At 42.4% G+C, this 16,861-nt stretch overlaps 1 protein-coding gene across 3 annotated transcripts in view; it reads left to right on the plus strand.

Moving 5' to 3' along the window:
* PALLD (palladin, cytoskeletal associated protein) overlaps positions 1 to 16,861 on the plus strand; it is a 328,505-nt gene that overhangs the window by 168,895 nt on the left and 142,749 nt on the right. For all 3 annotated transcript variants that reach the window (XM_044297022.1, XM_044297030.1, XM_044297039.1), the window contains 4 exons: positions 2,154 to 2,259; positions 2,338 to 2,415; positions 6,763 to 6,904; positions 10,078 to 10,101. In XM_044297022.1, the coding sequence (XP_044152957.1) occupies positions 2,154 to 2,259; positions 2,338 to 2,415; positions 6,763 to 6,904; positions 10,078 to 10,101 (350 nt within the window). The remainder of the gene's footprint in view (positions 1 to 2,153; positions 2,260 to 2,337; positions 2,416 to 6,762; positions 6,905 to 10,077; positions 10,102 to 16,861) is intronic.

Raw genomic sequence — 16,861 nt, forward strand, 5'->3', positions numbered from 1 at the left:
CGATGCGGACAGCAGAAGCGCGGAGCATTTACATGATTGATAATGCTCCGTGCCTCTCTGTGATCCCTTTACTACGAAATCACGGTGACAACTTTATCTCACTGTGATTTCGTAGTAAAGAGATCACGGAGAGGCACGGAGCATTATCAGTCATGTTACTGCTCAGTGCCTCTGCAGTCTGCATCGGGTCTTGGCTGTCATTCACGGAGCGGATGTCACTCACGGCATCCACTCGTGTGAAACAGCCCTTAGTTTTTATCACACACGTGAAAATGCCTCAAAATGCATTGAACCCGCGCTGAAAAAACTGAACAACTGAACGCAATCGCAGACAAAACTGACTGAACGCATCCGGACCTAATCCGTCACACTCGTGTGAAAGAGGCCTAAGGCCCCTTTCACACGAGCGAGTTTTCCGGGCGGGTGCAATGCGTGAGGTGAACGCATTGCACCCGCACTAAATCCGGACCTATTCACTTCAATGGGGCCTATTCACTTGTGTGTTGCGTGAAAATCGCAGCAAGCTCTATATTGTGCGTTTTTCACGCAAAGCAGGCCACATAGATGTGAATGGGGCTGCATGAAAATCGCAGGCATCCACAAGCAAGTTGCTAGGAGATGATCAGGATGGGGACCCGATCTTTATTATCTTCCCTAATAACATGGTTAAAAGGGAAAATAATAGCATTCTTAATACAGAATGCTAAGTAAATTAGGGATGGAGGGGTTAAAAAAATATAAAAAATTTAAACTCACCTTATCCATTTGTTCACGCAGCTCGGCTTGTCTTCTTTCTGCTTCCTTGAGGACCTAGGAGGAAAAGGACCTTTGGTGATGTCACTGCGCTCATCACATGGTCCATCACCATGGTGATGGGCAATGTGATGGACCATGTGATGAGCACAGTAACATCACCAAAGGTCCTTTTCCTCCCAGGTCATAAAAGAAGAAGAAAGAAGACAAGCCGAGCTGTGCGAACAAGTGGATGAGGTGAGTTTAATTTTTATTTTATTTTTTAACCCCTCCATCCCTAATTTACTGTACAGTTCTTGTCCGCATTTTCTGTATTAAGAATGCTATTATTTTCCCTTATAACCATGTTATAAGGGAAAATAATAAAATCTACACAACACCTAACCAAACCCAAACTTCTGTGAAGAAGTCCGGGTTCGGGTCTGGGTACCAAACATGACGATTTTTTTCACTAGCGTGCAAAACGCATCAAAACGCTTTGTACTCGTGCGTAAAAATTGCACATTTTCCTGCGACGCACCCGCATCCTATACGGCCCTCACACGCGACGCCCGTGTGAAAGAGGCCTAAGAATACCTTCACACACAGCAGATTTTGTTGCAGAAATTTTCTGCAACTGAAAATCTATTACATTCACCATCCGCTTTCTGCCAAAACAGCCCTATTCAGAGGAATGAAAATGATTTTCAGTTGTAGGAAATTCTGCAGCATGTGAAGGCATCCTAAATTGACACCTGGATGTAACCATTCTCTTGGTCGGGGTGCATGTCTCTGTGCACTCTTTCATTATATGATTGGTGCTGTCATCCATTTCCAGGAGGAATAACCAAATAGTTTCCTTTAGAATAGCATTTTTGATGTAGCGTTTTCATGTTGTATTTCTTTTTCTAGGCATTTTCACATCACCTTTTCTATATGGGGAAAATGTCTTGAAGAAAATACTAGTGGGCAACAAAATGTTTGCAAAAAAATGATGATGTGATGTTTCTCCAGCCTAAAATAATTGCCAGTGCAAATTTTTGTGTGTAGGGACCCTAAAGATGGTGCCCTGTTTGTATGTATGAATATGAATCAATGGTTCAGCTCCATGTGGTTAGATGGATCCATACATTATTTTTTGGGTGCTTTCCACTGAGCCGATGTGCTACCTGTATACTGTAGATGGAGAGATTTGTATATTAATGTTTATCTGTATACTTGGCACTTTCCGTAACACCCGTGCAGAGGGCAGCACAGTATATATGCCAAACATAAATGTAATGGGTATGCATTTTTAGTATCTCATTTCCAACACCATGATTTCCCCCAAGATATTGAGACATCGCTGTCACTGCTGCTGGGTCAATTGGGCAGCTGCTCAAGATCTAAGTCCCTCTACCAATTATTGTTCATTTTCCCAGGGCTCAAAAGAAAACAACCTCTGTCTCACTAACCATAGGACCATCATCACCAAAATTTGGGATAACCACAGCCATAATGCAGCCGATATCTATTCCTGTTCAGCAGGTAAGTAACTTACATGATTGCATTGTTATCACTGCTGTGTGTTCTCCAATACACTAAAATATTCCAAATCTCTTCTAGATCCAGAGCCCTACCTCCTATCTGTATCGTCATGATGGGTCTGGTTCTTCCACGTTCTGTCCTCCTTCCTTTACTAAGGTATGGATTTGTGAATTTAGCATTGACAGGCTCAGCATTATTTATGCTGTATGTGCATACCGAATTCTTATAGGACAAGCATGGGTTTAAATTGGTGATACAATTGCGCTTAGTTTGGTTGCAGAAATTTGTTGTGTCCTAAATAACTTTTTACATTTTTGTGTTGATTTTTCTTTACTTTATCCCTGTTTAAGTATTATATGATACAGCACATCCTGCATTATAATACTATTAGTAACTACACATGGATCTCCTGGGATCCACTGGCTTCTGTAATGCTTTGCTGAGTATATTGGTATGTGCAATAACCACTTCATGTTTATGTTCCTTTTACGTCCAAGCGAAACATGGCTGAATACTGTGCAAATGAGAGATTTAAGCCTCATGCACACTGCCGTTGCCCGGCCGTGGCCGTATTGCAGCCCGCATCCCTTGAATGGGTCTGCAATCCGGAGCTGCAGTGCGGAACTGAGGCATGGAACCCTGCGGAAGCACTGCGGAGTGCTTCCGTGGTGTTTCTGTCCGTGCCTCCGCACCGCAAAAAAATAGAACATGTTTTATTTTTTAGCGGTGCGGACAGATCACGGACCCATTGAATGGGCCTCAATCCGTCCTGGCTGCCACACGGACATTGCCCGTGCATTGGGGACCGCAAATTGCGGTCCCCAATGCATAAAACGGGCGCACAACGGCCGTGTGCATGAGACCTAAGAGAAACAAAATAAGAGTATTGCAGGTTGGATACCTTTTAATGGCTAACACAAATAGAAGCAATGATGTTACATAGCGAACTTTCGGGACAACATCAGTCCCCTCATTAGGTCTATGCCTGATGAAGGGACTGATGCACTATGCAAATAAAAAGACACACATGCTGGTGAAGGTGACTTTAGAAGAAAGGAGGACAACCAGGCTTTGCTATGTGACTCCAAGGCTACATTGACTATTACCCATTTCTTGCTATTACGCATACGAATGAAAGATTTTCATTCAGCGCTTCATATTAGTTAATGTCAACTGCTCCAGAAATGAAGGCAAACATTATGGTAACACATGGTAGCGGGAGAACTCTGTAGGCTGACAGATATGGTTCATTCTGCCTGTGAAGGTTTATATCTATTAGTAGTCAAAACCAACTTGAAATGTTTAGGCATGTTGAAAACATTTGGTCCTGCTGTGTATATTTAGGTCTATGTCTCTACTTCTTCTTCTCCTACCATGACTAGATATGATGCAGGTTGCCTGAATTTCTAGTATGCCAGTCTTCATTTTGGCTGGATACCCATATGACTATGAAAGACATAAAGCAGTAAAGAAAATATAACTAAATGGAAAAAACCCTATAGTTTATCCTGATTGTAGTATACATTTAAAATGGATAGAGAAATGGTACAGTGAAGAAAGCAGTAACACAAGTAAAACAGCTGGAAAATTGCATGATACCTTCCCCTTCTCCTCGTCTGTGTTCTCACAATATGGAGCTTTTTATGATTTGGAATTTATGCTAATTGGAGCATTCTTCACACCAGTTCATGAGGAAATTAAGGTCAGGACTCAGCCACTCAAGGACAAGTATTGTCTTTATTGTGCAGTACACCAGCATCGCTCTTGCAGTGTGCTCTGGATCATTCGTATGATGAAGGAAAGCTTCCTGCCTGATTGAGGATTTTGGCAGAGTTTGGCAAGTTTTCGTCCAGTTCTTGTCTGCAATGTGCATCATCGGTCCGAATGAGATTGCCAGTTCCTGTTGCTAAAAAGCATTTCCATCACATAATTCTAACAGCAACAGGTTTCATGCATGGTGTTAGCTGGATGGGGTCCAGTGCCTTGTTTGTGCAAAACATACTGCTTAGACCTTATCGAAACAGAAACAAACGTCCTGCTCGATCACTATGCGTTACATGGCATCACTACACATACTAGTTATAGTTCTTATGTGTTTTTTGAGGATTTCTTGTAAATGCTCATTGCTTCTCCTTTGGCACAGTTGACCTTCTGTCATAGGTCTTCTTAGCACAGGCAGGAGCAGTGATCTGTGCTCCATCCTGTGCAGCCTTCTCCGTGGCAGCCACGCCAGTACAGCGCTGGCAATGATGAATGACGATTTTCAGAAGCAGCAAAATCCAGCACTTTGGAATGGAATCCTTTTTCTGTACATAGCTGAGATGCTGTAGTAGCAGCCTGTGGATTTTTTGTCTTTTCCATCAGTTGGGGAGCTGATGGACTCCTTATCTTTGCTCTCTGACATTATAAACACTCAGTATAGCTCAGTTCTTATCTTACTGATAAGAATAGGGCTTAAATTAGTGTTTTTGACCTCTTAGTAGTTTAGAGATGAGGGTTATTAGATGACCTGCACAAAGTAAAAGTGAAAGTACCAATCACACAGTTAGAAAAACAGTTAACCCTTTGTGACAGAATGGCTCAATATTTTTTAATAAAGGACAATTGAAAATATGATTTTGAGCCAAAAATGAATGAAATGCAATCATAAACAAAAAATGCCTCCAGAGGTGTACATAGCCTTTAAAGGGTTTCTACCACTTCGGTTTCACATAATTAGGTGTCAGACACTAGCGATCCGCTAGTGTCTGCTCTGCCAAACAATCCTAATATAATAGCTTTTGGGGCAGCCGTTTCGCTAAAAAAAGAACTTATATTGATATGCTAATGACCCTCTAGGTGCTATGGGGGCGTCATTAGCACCTAGAGGATCGGTCTACCTTCACAAAATGCCGCCGCCCAGCGCGTCCCTCCAGCCCGCCCATCTCCTCCGGAATGCGATCAAGCGGACGAATTCTCGCGCATGCTCTGTGCGCGTCTGTATTCGGCGCATGCGCAGTGAATGTCCGACCGCTTCCCTGCTCAGACATCTCCACTGCGCCTGCGCCGATGACGTCATAGTGCTCCGAGGAACAGGCGCAGTGGAGATGTCTGAGCAGGGAAGCGGTCGGACATTCACTGCGCATGCGCCGAATACAGACGCGCACAGAGCATGCGCGAGAATTCGTCCGCTTGATCGCATTCCGGAGGAGATGGGCGGGCTGGAGGGACGCGCTGGGCGGCAGCATTTTGTGAAGGTAGACCGATCCTCTAGGTGCTAATGACGCCCCCATAGCACCTAGAGGGTCATTAGCATATCAATATAAGTTCTTTTTTTAGCGAAACGGCTGCCCCAAAAGCTATTATATTAGGATTGTTTGGCAGAGCAGACACTAGCGGATCGCTAGTGTCTGACACCTAATTATGTGAAACCGAAGTGGTAAAAAACCCTTTAAGTGTGACTTGACAATGTATTGCATATACAGTATATGCATGAACTCTTAATTGTAATGTGTATGAAGACATTCTGTTCCACCATTTCTGGTGGGAAACAAGTTTCCCCAATAAGTAGATGACTGCCTTCTTGAGGTTCTGTCTGTGACAGGTACAGAGTAGGCATATCACATAACGTTCATATCTTTCCCATTCTTGGCTTAAGGCCTCATGCACACGACCGTTGTTCTGGTCCGCATTCGAGCCCCAGTTTTTGCGGCTCGGGTGCGGACCCATTCACTTCAATGGGGCCGCAAAAGATGCGGACAGCACTCCGTGTGCTGTCCGCATCCGTTGCTCCGTTCCGTGGCCCCGCAAAAAAAAATATAACATGTCCTATTCTTGTCCACGCTTTGCGGACAAGAATAGGCAGTTATATTAAAAGGCTGTCCGTGCCATTCCGCAAATTGCGGAATGCACACGGACGCCATCCGTGTTTTGCGGATCCGGAACACACAACGGTCGTGTGCATGAGGCCTAACAGTGTTGTTGTACACAGCTTTTTACCATGTTTAGTCCTCATTCACATGACCGTATTTTCATTCCACTTCCAAGCCACATTTTTTTTACAGATTGCACGCAGAACCATTTGTTTCTATAGGGCTGCAAAAAATGCGGACAGCACTCATCTGTGTGCTGTTCGCATTGTCGCGGCGCTACGCAAATTCTAGAATGTGTCCTATTCTTGTCCATTTTGCAGAGAAGAATTGGCATTTCTATAATAGAGTCCACAGAAATTCCGAAATGCATACTGCCGATATCCGTATTCTGTGGCTCTGCAGTTAGCGTACTGCAAAACAGATACGGTCATGTGTATGTAGCCTTATTTAGACACTTCCAGTGTTTAACCTTTCAATGGTATACATTAGAATATAGATATAGTGATAATACTGCACTATTTTGACTCCATCCATGGAGTCAAAGTGTGACCTTTGACTCCATGGATGGACCAGAACCCTAAAGCTCCTCATGAAAGCAAGTACATCATATTGCTTTGTCTGACATATAATCTTTTTTCTTTTTGAAATTCAGGAACTTCAGAGCCTGACAACATCTGAAGGTCAAGTTGTGGTCCTGGAGTGCAGGGTAAAGGGCACACCCCCTGTTAAGGTCAAATGGTTTAGACAAGGAACAGAAATCCAGGATTCTCCTGACTTCAGGATTCTACAAAAAAGTAAGTCTAATACATTATGATCTTTTTTTTTTTATTGAATACTTTAAAGTACAAATAGTTAAAGGTAGACCCTCAGCAGAAAAACTACCTTTAAGGCCCCAATTTTGCGGAACGGGTGCGGACCCATTCGTTCTCTATAGGCCTGGACGTGAAGCGGAGAGCACACTATGTGCTTTCCGCTTCAGCATTTGCGGAGCGAGGCCCTGAACTTCCGTGTTTCGGCCCCGAACTTCCAGTCTGCAGCTCCACAAAAGATAGAACATGTCCTATTCTTGTCCGCAGCTGCAGACAAGAATAGGCATTTCTATAGGGGGTGCCGGATGGGTGTGTTGTGGATCCGCAATACACCACGGCCGTGTGAATGGACCCTAAGCCAGGCATAATGCCAGGTAGGGGTTAATTAACAGCATCAAATCTTTGTTTTCTACTGTCGTCCCTCTATTATGACATTGGTGCATGCATAGTACAACACTGTGCCCAGCAGCAAAGATCTCTACTGAACATGCTGTGGGTGGCACAGGAGTAAGATTTCGGGGCAATACAGAAGCTTGGCTCTATCAATCAAGAGGAGGGATTGGCTGGCAGAGGAAGACAGTGGAGCTAGAGTGCACAGAGTGGCTGGGGCTGTTCTCGGTGCACTTAACTGTTCATCTTCATTTGAATTGGCAGTTTTTTTATGGAATGTAGCACTGAATCACAAAACCGTAGCCTAGCAGTGCCTGATTTAAAGGGGATTTTTCTGCTGACAGACTCCCTTTAAGAATTGTATTATTTTTAAGATTTTAACATTCCCATGTATTGAGGCTGTCAGCAGTTTTTAACCATGCTAAACTGCTGACAGCACTGCAAGTGCCCAGTAGTCAGAGCTTCACTGTGAAGTGCTCTCTGCATTGAGCTGCTTCTTAGCCCCTCCCCTTGGCTTTGAGTGACATCTGAATTGGTCTCCTGGTTGGATGCTACAGTTATCACTCATAGCAAAGGGGAGGAGTTGTGAAGCAGCTCAGTGCAGACAGCACTTAACAGTGAAGCCCTGCCCCCTGGAGGAACACAATCTGGCAGAATAAAACTTCATATTAACACAACTTCTGATAAGAAAATCTCCACTAAAGGTATGTTTGTCCTGCTCTCACAAGCCCCTACCTAATGCTGTCAGCAGTTTAGCATGGTCAATACTGAAAGAATCAAGTGAACCACTGTATCATATCACCATATCATATCTTGTACAGTCAGATGAATAACGTTTTAGGTTTTAATATTACTTTTGGGCTTCTGAATAGATAGTTTAGGACCAAAGATAATCTATTATAAGGTTGTATAGTAGTCTGCTGACCTCTCAGTGTTTTATGGCATGTCTTTTTGGCATGTCACAAAACTTTGGGTTTCAAAGTAGCAGCAAAATGGATGAGATTTTAACAAATCCACAGTTTGTGGGAAAAATCCATATGGAACCTGTTCAGAGCTTGGCCTTTGCTGTGCATTTTAAATCTACAGAATGTCATTTTATGTTGCACTGATTTCACGCTTTGCAATAAACAGTGTGAAATACGCAGCAAAATGTGCAACAAAACGACACTTTGCAGCGGGTTTGTTACAAATCTTGTCACAGATTCACAAAAAAAAAAAACATTTTTTCTGTTTAGTGTTCGCCCTGTGTGAACATACTATAAGTCATGTTATCACTTTTCATTTCAAAATGATTTGAACGCCGATTAGACTGAGTTTCTCTATGGCTGTTACTTTTCAGACTGCAGTTACATCAACTTACAGAATATTAGTGTTTGCTTCCGAAGCAGGAAAGTGCTAAGCTCTTGTGGTCCCCGAGGACTTCATATATCATTTCCATTCACACATTATTATCCTGTATATGTATGCCGAAAGAACAAACTCATCAGGAACTCATTGTTCTGCTCTCTAATCTCTTTGCTCCTGGAGAGGTTGGGAGGTTACACATTGTATTACAGGTCTCTAACAAGCAGACAGGAAAGTAGTTAACCATTTGTTATTAGAAGCATATTCTCTATGTATGTGCATGCTCGTGAGATATGCTAGATTTCAGAAGGAACTGAATGTGGACTCTTTTACATGAAAACTATAGCCATCACCTGTTAACTGTAATGTGTCCCCTAAATACCATTGCTAGGAAATGGTATGTAAAGAGGTATCTCCCAAGAAAGAGAACTAAGGTTTCCCAGGCGACATTGTTCTCTTTCTCGGGAGATACCTCTGCATATTCATTTCCCATGGAGTATTTCCACTAAGTCTCCATACAGGACCTTAAGAAGATTCAGCACCCTGCCTAAGCTGCTAGGGAATGGTAGAAATGATTCTGTGTAGAGAGAAATTTCCTATATGACATTTAATTCCCTTTAGATAACACATACACAACTGGACCTCCTCTGAGAACCAGTAATTATCAAAGCTGCATCAAAGGCACTAAGCCAACCAGTACCCCGCTCTGCAATGATGAGCGGCAATAACCCCGAAACAACGAGTATTCCTAGTCATGTTTCAAGGTTCTCTTATTGGTCAGACATTGACAGGTGGCACTAGAGTGACTGTTTTCTTAGTACAGACCCCATACATCAGCTGGATCTCCTCAATGAGAACCAATATCCCCCGGAGCTCTTCTTTGGATAAAAACTGTTTTCTGCAGGCATTCTTATCAAAACCATTTCTGCATTGTGGCTAAGGCTACTTCCACACTAGCATGTCGGATCCAGCAAAAACGCTTCCATCTGCATCCATTATGAATAGATCCAGTTGTATTATCTTTAACATTGCCAAGACTTATCCGTTGTAAACATCATTGAAAGTCAATGGGGGACGGATCCGTTATCTATGGTGTCAGAAATAGCTCCACATCCCAGGACAGAAAGCAAACTACAACATGTTGCGGTTTGCTCTCCAGTATGGGAACGCAACTAAACGGAACGGAATGCATTTTGGAGCATTCCATTCTGTTCAGTTTTGTCCCCATTGACAATGAATGGGGACAAAACTGAAGCGTTTTTTCCGGTATTGAGCCCCTATGATGGATCTCAATACCGGAAAACTAAAACGCTAGTGTGAAAGTAGCCTAATCCTTGTCATGCTTTTTCATCATTCTTGACATAATAAATATTTTAGAAAATCTTAAAACATTATTAATTCATGTTTCTATTTCCATCCAACAGAGCCACGCTGTGCATCTGAACCTGGTAAGCAATTCATCATTTTCAGAATGCATTTCTGTTGTTTATATAGCACCAACACTTTGCTGTTTGTCATCACTCATATCAGTCCCTGTTGTCAATGGGGCTCACAATGTAAATTGTCAGACACATACCTATCAGTATGTTTTTGTAGTGTGAGTGGAAACCAGAGAACCCAGAGGTGGAAACCTACACAAATACATGGAGAACAGACAAAGACAGATATTGCCCTTGGTTTGATTTAGTGTATTTTACATTAAAGGGGTTGTCCAGGTTAAGAGTTGAACTCGGACATATCCCCATTTGCACCCAGGCAGCCCCTCTGATATAAGCATCGGAGAATTCCATGCTCCAATGTTCTCCCTTGCCCTGCACTGGATCGTGCAGACCAAGGGCTTTTTTTCTTACAATTTTACACTGCTAGGCAGAGGCTTCCACCTAGCAGTGTTGCAGGTGATGTCGCTGGCACTGATGGCCGGGCTTTAGCACTGCCCTAGCTGTTTTACAGGCTACGGCAGCGCTAAAGCCCACCCATTAGTGTTGGTGACATCTCCTAGCTCACTGCTAGGCGGAAGCCTCCTCCTAGCTTTCTCCATGGACAGACTGGTCACCGGATCTCCAAAAAAGCATTTCCCCAGGGCAAAGGAGAGCATCGAAGCATTTAATATCACTGGGGGCTGCTCTGAACCCGGACAACCCCTTTAATTAGTATACATAATCTAGAAGGAATTAATAGTTATTGCTCGGTTAATTGTTAGATTATAAATTATAAATTTTTCATTTTATTGATTCACATTTACATAATTTAATAGGCACTATAACTATAAGGGTCCATTCACCTGTCCGTAGTGTGTTTTGCGGATCCGCGAACCGCACATTGCCGGCACTAATAGAATATGCCAATTCTTCTTGGGAACGGAAATACAGCCGCGGAAGTGAGGGTCAGCATTTCCAGGTCCGGCTGCACATCGTGCGGCCCCATAGAAATGAATTCTCCCTCCCAATTGCGTAAAGGTGCTGTCGATCATCTGTCAAACAACCAAAAGCTCATTTCATCTGCACCAAAAATACTTTCTGGGTCGCAGCCCGCAGATCATCCTTTGTAACAATGTATCTGTATGGGGATCAGCCATAGCAATCATTCGTCCCCATACGAAGGAGATAATTGCGGCATGTACAGTACATGCATCTTTCACCTCTTCTGATGAGCCGGCAATTATCGGGAATTAATGGTTCATTCTCAATAATTGCTGTAAAGTCAGTCCATGTAAAAGCCTGTTTACATGGGACAATAATTTGGCAAAAAAACGAGTTTTGAGTAAATGAGTAAATGTTCATTTGTCAGCTGATTGGATGTTATGCAGGCATATAAATTCCTGTTTGACTGCAGCATGTCTCCCCATGTAAAAATGGGAAAAGAAAGTTAAAAGGAGTTGACTAAATCGATATCCAGGTAGGAGAAAAAATACAATTGGGAAAAGGGAAGAGGAAAAGGGAGGGAATGTAAGGTGCCAGGGGATTAACACCTAGGGGTGGTATTTTAGAGATGAAAGCTGTGAATGAAGTATATAATATATTATAATATAAAATATATACAAGTGCGGCAGCAACCCAAACCAGAAAAAAAAGTCGGTACACAATCGTGAACTGTTAAGCGAATTTGAATGCAGAGGTTGACAGAGTTTTTCAGGAATGTCCTGAAAGTACCGAGGGGCACCAAGGAGCCAATAAAAATGAAAATGGAAAGTAGTTAATATGCTAAGTGACTATGAGTAATCAGGAGCAATAGAGGATTAAAATCAATAACATACACAAGTATGTATCTGTATCTTGTTCAGTAAATGAACATATTCTCCAATAATAATTAATAATCACTACTATAGACTCATTCAACACAACTATATGCATTTTTATTTTTTGCAATTTGGCAATTTTTATACTATTATGCTTACATCTTTATATCATTACACTTACAGTTTATATCATCAGATTTATATTTCATTCACCCCCACCATATTCATTTATTTATATCTCCTACAGACGTTTCCTTCCCCAAAAAATGTATCTTCCTATAGCCATATTAACAGATGCATTCCACTCTGGAACGCATTTTCCTATTAATATAGACGAAGTGCCCGATGCGTTTCATCCTAGAACGCATCGGCCATTGTTCCAAACTTTGTCAACACACCAGCCCATATGGATCTCCGCTCCTCACACCCTGTCCCTTTTCTTACTGATGCGTTCCACAGTGGAACGCATCGGACATCCCAATAGGGTCATTAAATGAATTAACACTGACATCAGTATATTTTATGGATCTCATTGAATGCAATTGTCACCAGGAAGTGACATCAGAAGGGACCACTCCCCCTTATAGGATGACGTCAGACCATGTGTCCCTGTCTTCCTATATAAGTTTGTTATACCTGTTTCATGTGTATGCTCTTGAAAAAGGGAATTATCCCGAAACGCATTGAGCTGAATTAATAAAGACTTCCACTGTATCTCGGAGCCCCTGGTCCCCGGTTTGGGGACCAGGAAGGTTTTGACACATCTTGACAAGAGACCTCGGCAGGGGAGGTGGTGGTATAGTTGTCTTGAGCTTTATCCTGTACCCTCCTCCACGGTGAAGTAAGTGCTATGCTATAGTATTACATGGAGAATATGTTCATTTACTGAACAAGATACAGATACATACTCGTGTATGTTATTGATTTATGCTTTTAATTTGAATTTTAATTCACATTTTAATCCTCTATTACTCCTGATTACTCATAATCACTTAGCATATTAACTACTTTCCATTTCCATTTTTATTGGCTCCTTGGCGCCCCCTCTGTACTTTCAGGACATTCCTGAAAAACTCTGTCACCCTGTGCATTCAAACATGTAAATATGGGACGGGCTTCCAACATAATATATGGTCAGAGATGGGATTCAAATTTTTAACAACAGATTCCCTACTCAACGGCAGACACGCAGCGTCACGACACATGTTTACATATACATACACCATATATATGCAACACGTACACATAAATACACCATATACAAGATACACATACATAAATATACCATATATACACTACACACACATAACACCCAACTAAGGAGCTAAACTATCAGCGTCGCGCAAAGCAATGAAAGCGAACATCTCAGAACAGCACCAGATCGGGACTCAACTGGAAATACGGTTCTCCAATCCAGTTGTAATCAACTGGATCAGGAAAACGGGAGGGAACTGGCTGAATCCCATGCTGTGTATGGTGTATGAAAATTGGGGGTTACATGCATTAGTATAGTGAAAATAAAAGTAATAATGAACCCCCATCAACTTGCACTTCTTTGACTGGTTCACATGATGGTCAGAGCATCTGTCTGTGCAAATCCCACAAAATAAAGCTCAGCGGCAAAAATAATGACTAATGCAGGGATCGTGTCAATTAGAAATGCTCACATGGGCGAAACTAGGATCTACAAATGCACTATATGTGATAAAAAAATTTAAAAAAAGATCCTGTAGAAATGTTTTTGCTACTCCAGATCAGGTGGGAATCCAGACCAGGAGAGAACCCACAGCTATTAGGCAGGTTAGCAAATTCAACTGCACCTGGAAAGTGAATCTAAGTTTAAATCTTGTGAGAGTCCTTGAGGCTTATCTCTGCTTGTATAGAATGAGTAGACTACACGATTCATCTGTCCAGCTCATCACCTCAATCAACAGCATGGCTGTTTTCCTTGGATACTCATGTGGGTGGTCAGATTGAAATAACCTGGCATTTGACCTTTCAGGCCAAGCACCCATATGACATGCTGCTCCACGGACTGCTGTTGATGCAGGTGGATGATGTATGGGTGACTTACAAGCCTGTCTGATCAAGTGTGGACAGCAATGTCTGTTTGCTATTGATCCAAATAAGTGTCCTATTAGTATGAGCTTTGTGTCCACTGATTGTTCAAAGCTACTTGTGGATTGATGGGTTGGGGTATATAACACGTTTCTGCCCTGTGCTTTTTCCAGAATTATCATTGTCACTGACGTTTTGTGCACCTTTTGGCACTTTAGATTTTGCTAGAAATCATGACAGAAAGCATAAAATCTGCAATTATTACGTTGTTGCAATAAATGTCAACTGATTTGGTTAAAGGGGTTGCTTGTTCATGTTAAACATAAACTTGGGCAGCCCCTGTAAATGTGGTAAAATAATAAAAGAATCAATACTTACCCATTTTCTCCGAACCACTTCCAGCACTGTGCTCTGGGCCTCCTGCTGCTGTCATCTTCCTGGCTGCAGCAATGATATTATGTGCATTTAGGTTACCATGCAGCCAATCACTGGCCTCAGCAGTGACTTCCCGTATACTACTAAAGCCTGTGATTGGGTGCATGGTTACCTGTGTGCATGGGACATCATCATTGCAGCCAATCACTGGCCTCAGCAGTGACTTCCCGTATACTACTAAAGCCAGTGATTGGGTGCATTGTTACCTGTGTACATGGGACATCATCATTGCAGCCAATCACTGGCCTCAGCAGTGACTACCTGTATACTACTAAAGCCTGTGATTGGGTGCATGGTTACCTGTGTGCATGGGACATCATCATTGCAGCCAATCACTGGCCTCCAGGGGTGTAGCTATAGGGGGTGCAGAGGTGGCAGTCACTACTAGGCCCAGGAGCCTGAGGGAGCCCAAAGACCCTTATGCTACATATGAAGGCATAGGTATTATAGAAAGTGCACGCTGGTCAAGTTAAACCTCTGGCTGGAGGGAAGGAGTTAGATCAAGAATTTGGCATGGGGGATGCCGTTTCAGTTTTTGCCTCAGGCAGCATGTAGGCTATGTGATTCCCTTCCCCTGGTCACAAAGCACTGAGGGAAGGGAGGCCCAAGCTGAACTCTTGCACCAGGGTCCATGAACCTTTAGCTACACCCCTGCTAGCCTCAATAGTATATGGGACATCATAACTGCAGCCTATCACTAGCCTCAGTAGTTTACAGGACATCACTGCTGAGACCAGTGACTTTCTACAGTGATAAACAGTGTACACGGAACATCAGTGCTGAAGCCAGGAAAAAAATATCAGTGAGGAGCACTGAAGCACAGTACTGGAAGAAGCAAGGGAGAAAAAGCATGTAAATTTTTTTGTTATTTTACGACCTTTTTATTTAACTTGGACAACCCCTTTAATTACAAGAAAACAGTGACTATCCAACAGAATAAGTACCTATATATGTCAAGGTGTATTGTACTTTTGTGAATAATGCCCCAAAATGATGTGATGGTTGATTCATTGAACATTTCAGGAATGGCCCTGATGCCTTTGTTAAAAGATATAATACTACAAGTTACAGTAGATGCACTAGAATGGTGAAGATAGGTTGTTGGTCCAGTGATTTATTCTGATTACTGTATTTAAAGTCGGGAAGGCATATAATATTAAACTTAAAGGGGTATTCACATCTCAGAAAATTTGAGCATATCGCTACATCGAGAACAGATCCCTGAAAGTTGTGGAGGGTGCAGTGCGGAATGCACAGCCACCCTCTGTTCATTTCTATGGGACTACTGAAAATAGGCGAGCGCTGGCTCAGCTATTTCCGCCATCCCCATAAAAATTAATGTGAGCGGTGGCCGCGCAAGCGCAGTGTGCTCCCATTCACTTATATAGGGAAAGCGCTTGGCGGTGGCTGGACCCCGGAAAACCCGGGGTCCTCGGGCCACCATCTTCCCCGTTCCGTTCTCAGTGAAGCGATATGCCCCCTTTGTCTGAGATGGGAATACCCCTTTAATGAAGGGGTCACTTTTCTGGACATTACTATGTTATTCAACACTCATTTGGGGAAACAGGACCATCCTACAATGGAATGAATATGGCTGAACTCAATTAGATTATAGAAATTTGAAAATCTATGGCCCAAAAAAACTCACTTTAACCTATAACCTAGTGAGAATGGGCTCCAAAAATATCTGCTTTCCCCAGCAAACCAATGTCTATGGCCAGCACAGTATGACAGCAAAGATATTAGAATGCTGTTCACTGTCTCTACATACAAAATTAATAAAATTGGACAACATTTTTTGATTTTGTCAAAGAAGCTGGAGATGTGTTAGGGTAGGTTCACACCTCCGTTTACTGGATCCAACAGGCTGTTCTGGCAGTGAACAACCTTATTGGAGTTCACCGGATCTGGCCCAGCTGAATACTGCTGTTCACCGACAGACTCCATTGACTATAATGGGATCTGGCGTTGCATGCAATGTTTTTGTCCATCCGAAAGCTGGCATTTCGCCAGAAGGCAGCCTGATCCTATTATAGCGAATAAGGTCTGGCGGTAAATGACAGTATCCGGCTAGGCCGGATCTGGTGATCTCCGGCAGACTGTTCTCTACCTGAACAACCTGCCAGATCACTTACACGGAAGTGTAAGCATACCCTTTCTATAAAGTAATTATATTTAGAAGCCACTTACCGTATATACATTTTCTTTTTTTTTTACAATCTTGTCCACTTTCAATAGGATCAATAATCAGTGATAATAGCAAAATGGGCCATGTAATAACACATATTACAGGATTCCATGAAAACATACAAACAGCTAACAAAAATATATATTTTTTATTACATATGTAAGGGATTGTCTCTTTTCAGGGGGTCACACTCACAGATATCTCACTAGACAACGGATTTTCATGTCCAAATTGTTTATTTATAGTGGCACACGGCATAAAGAAAAACATACAAATAAACTCCTGCCCGTCT

The sequence above is a fragment of the Bufo gargarizans genome, chromosome 1 (genome assembly GCF_014858855.1).
Source record: "Bufo gargarizans isolate SCDJY-AF-19 chromosome 1, ASM1485885v1, whole genome shotgun sequence".
NCBI classification, from domain to species: Eukaryota; Metazoa; Chordata; class Amphibia; order Anura; family Bufonidae; genus Bufo; species Bufo gargarizans.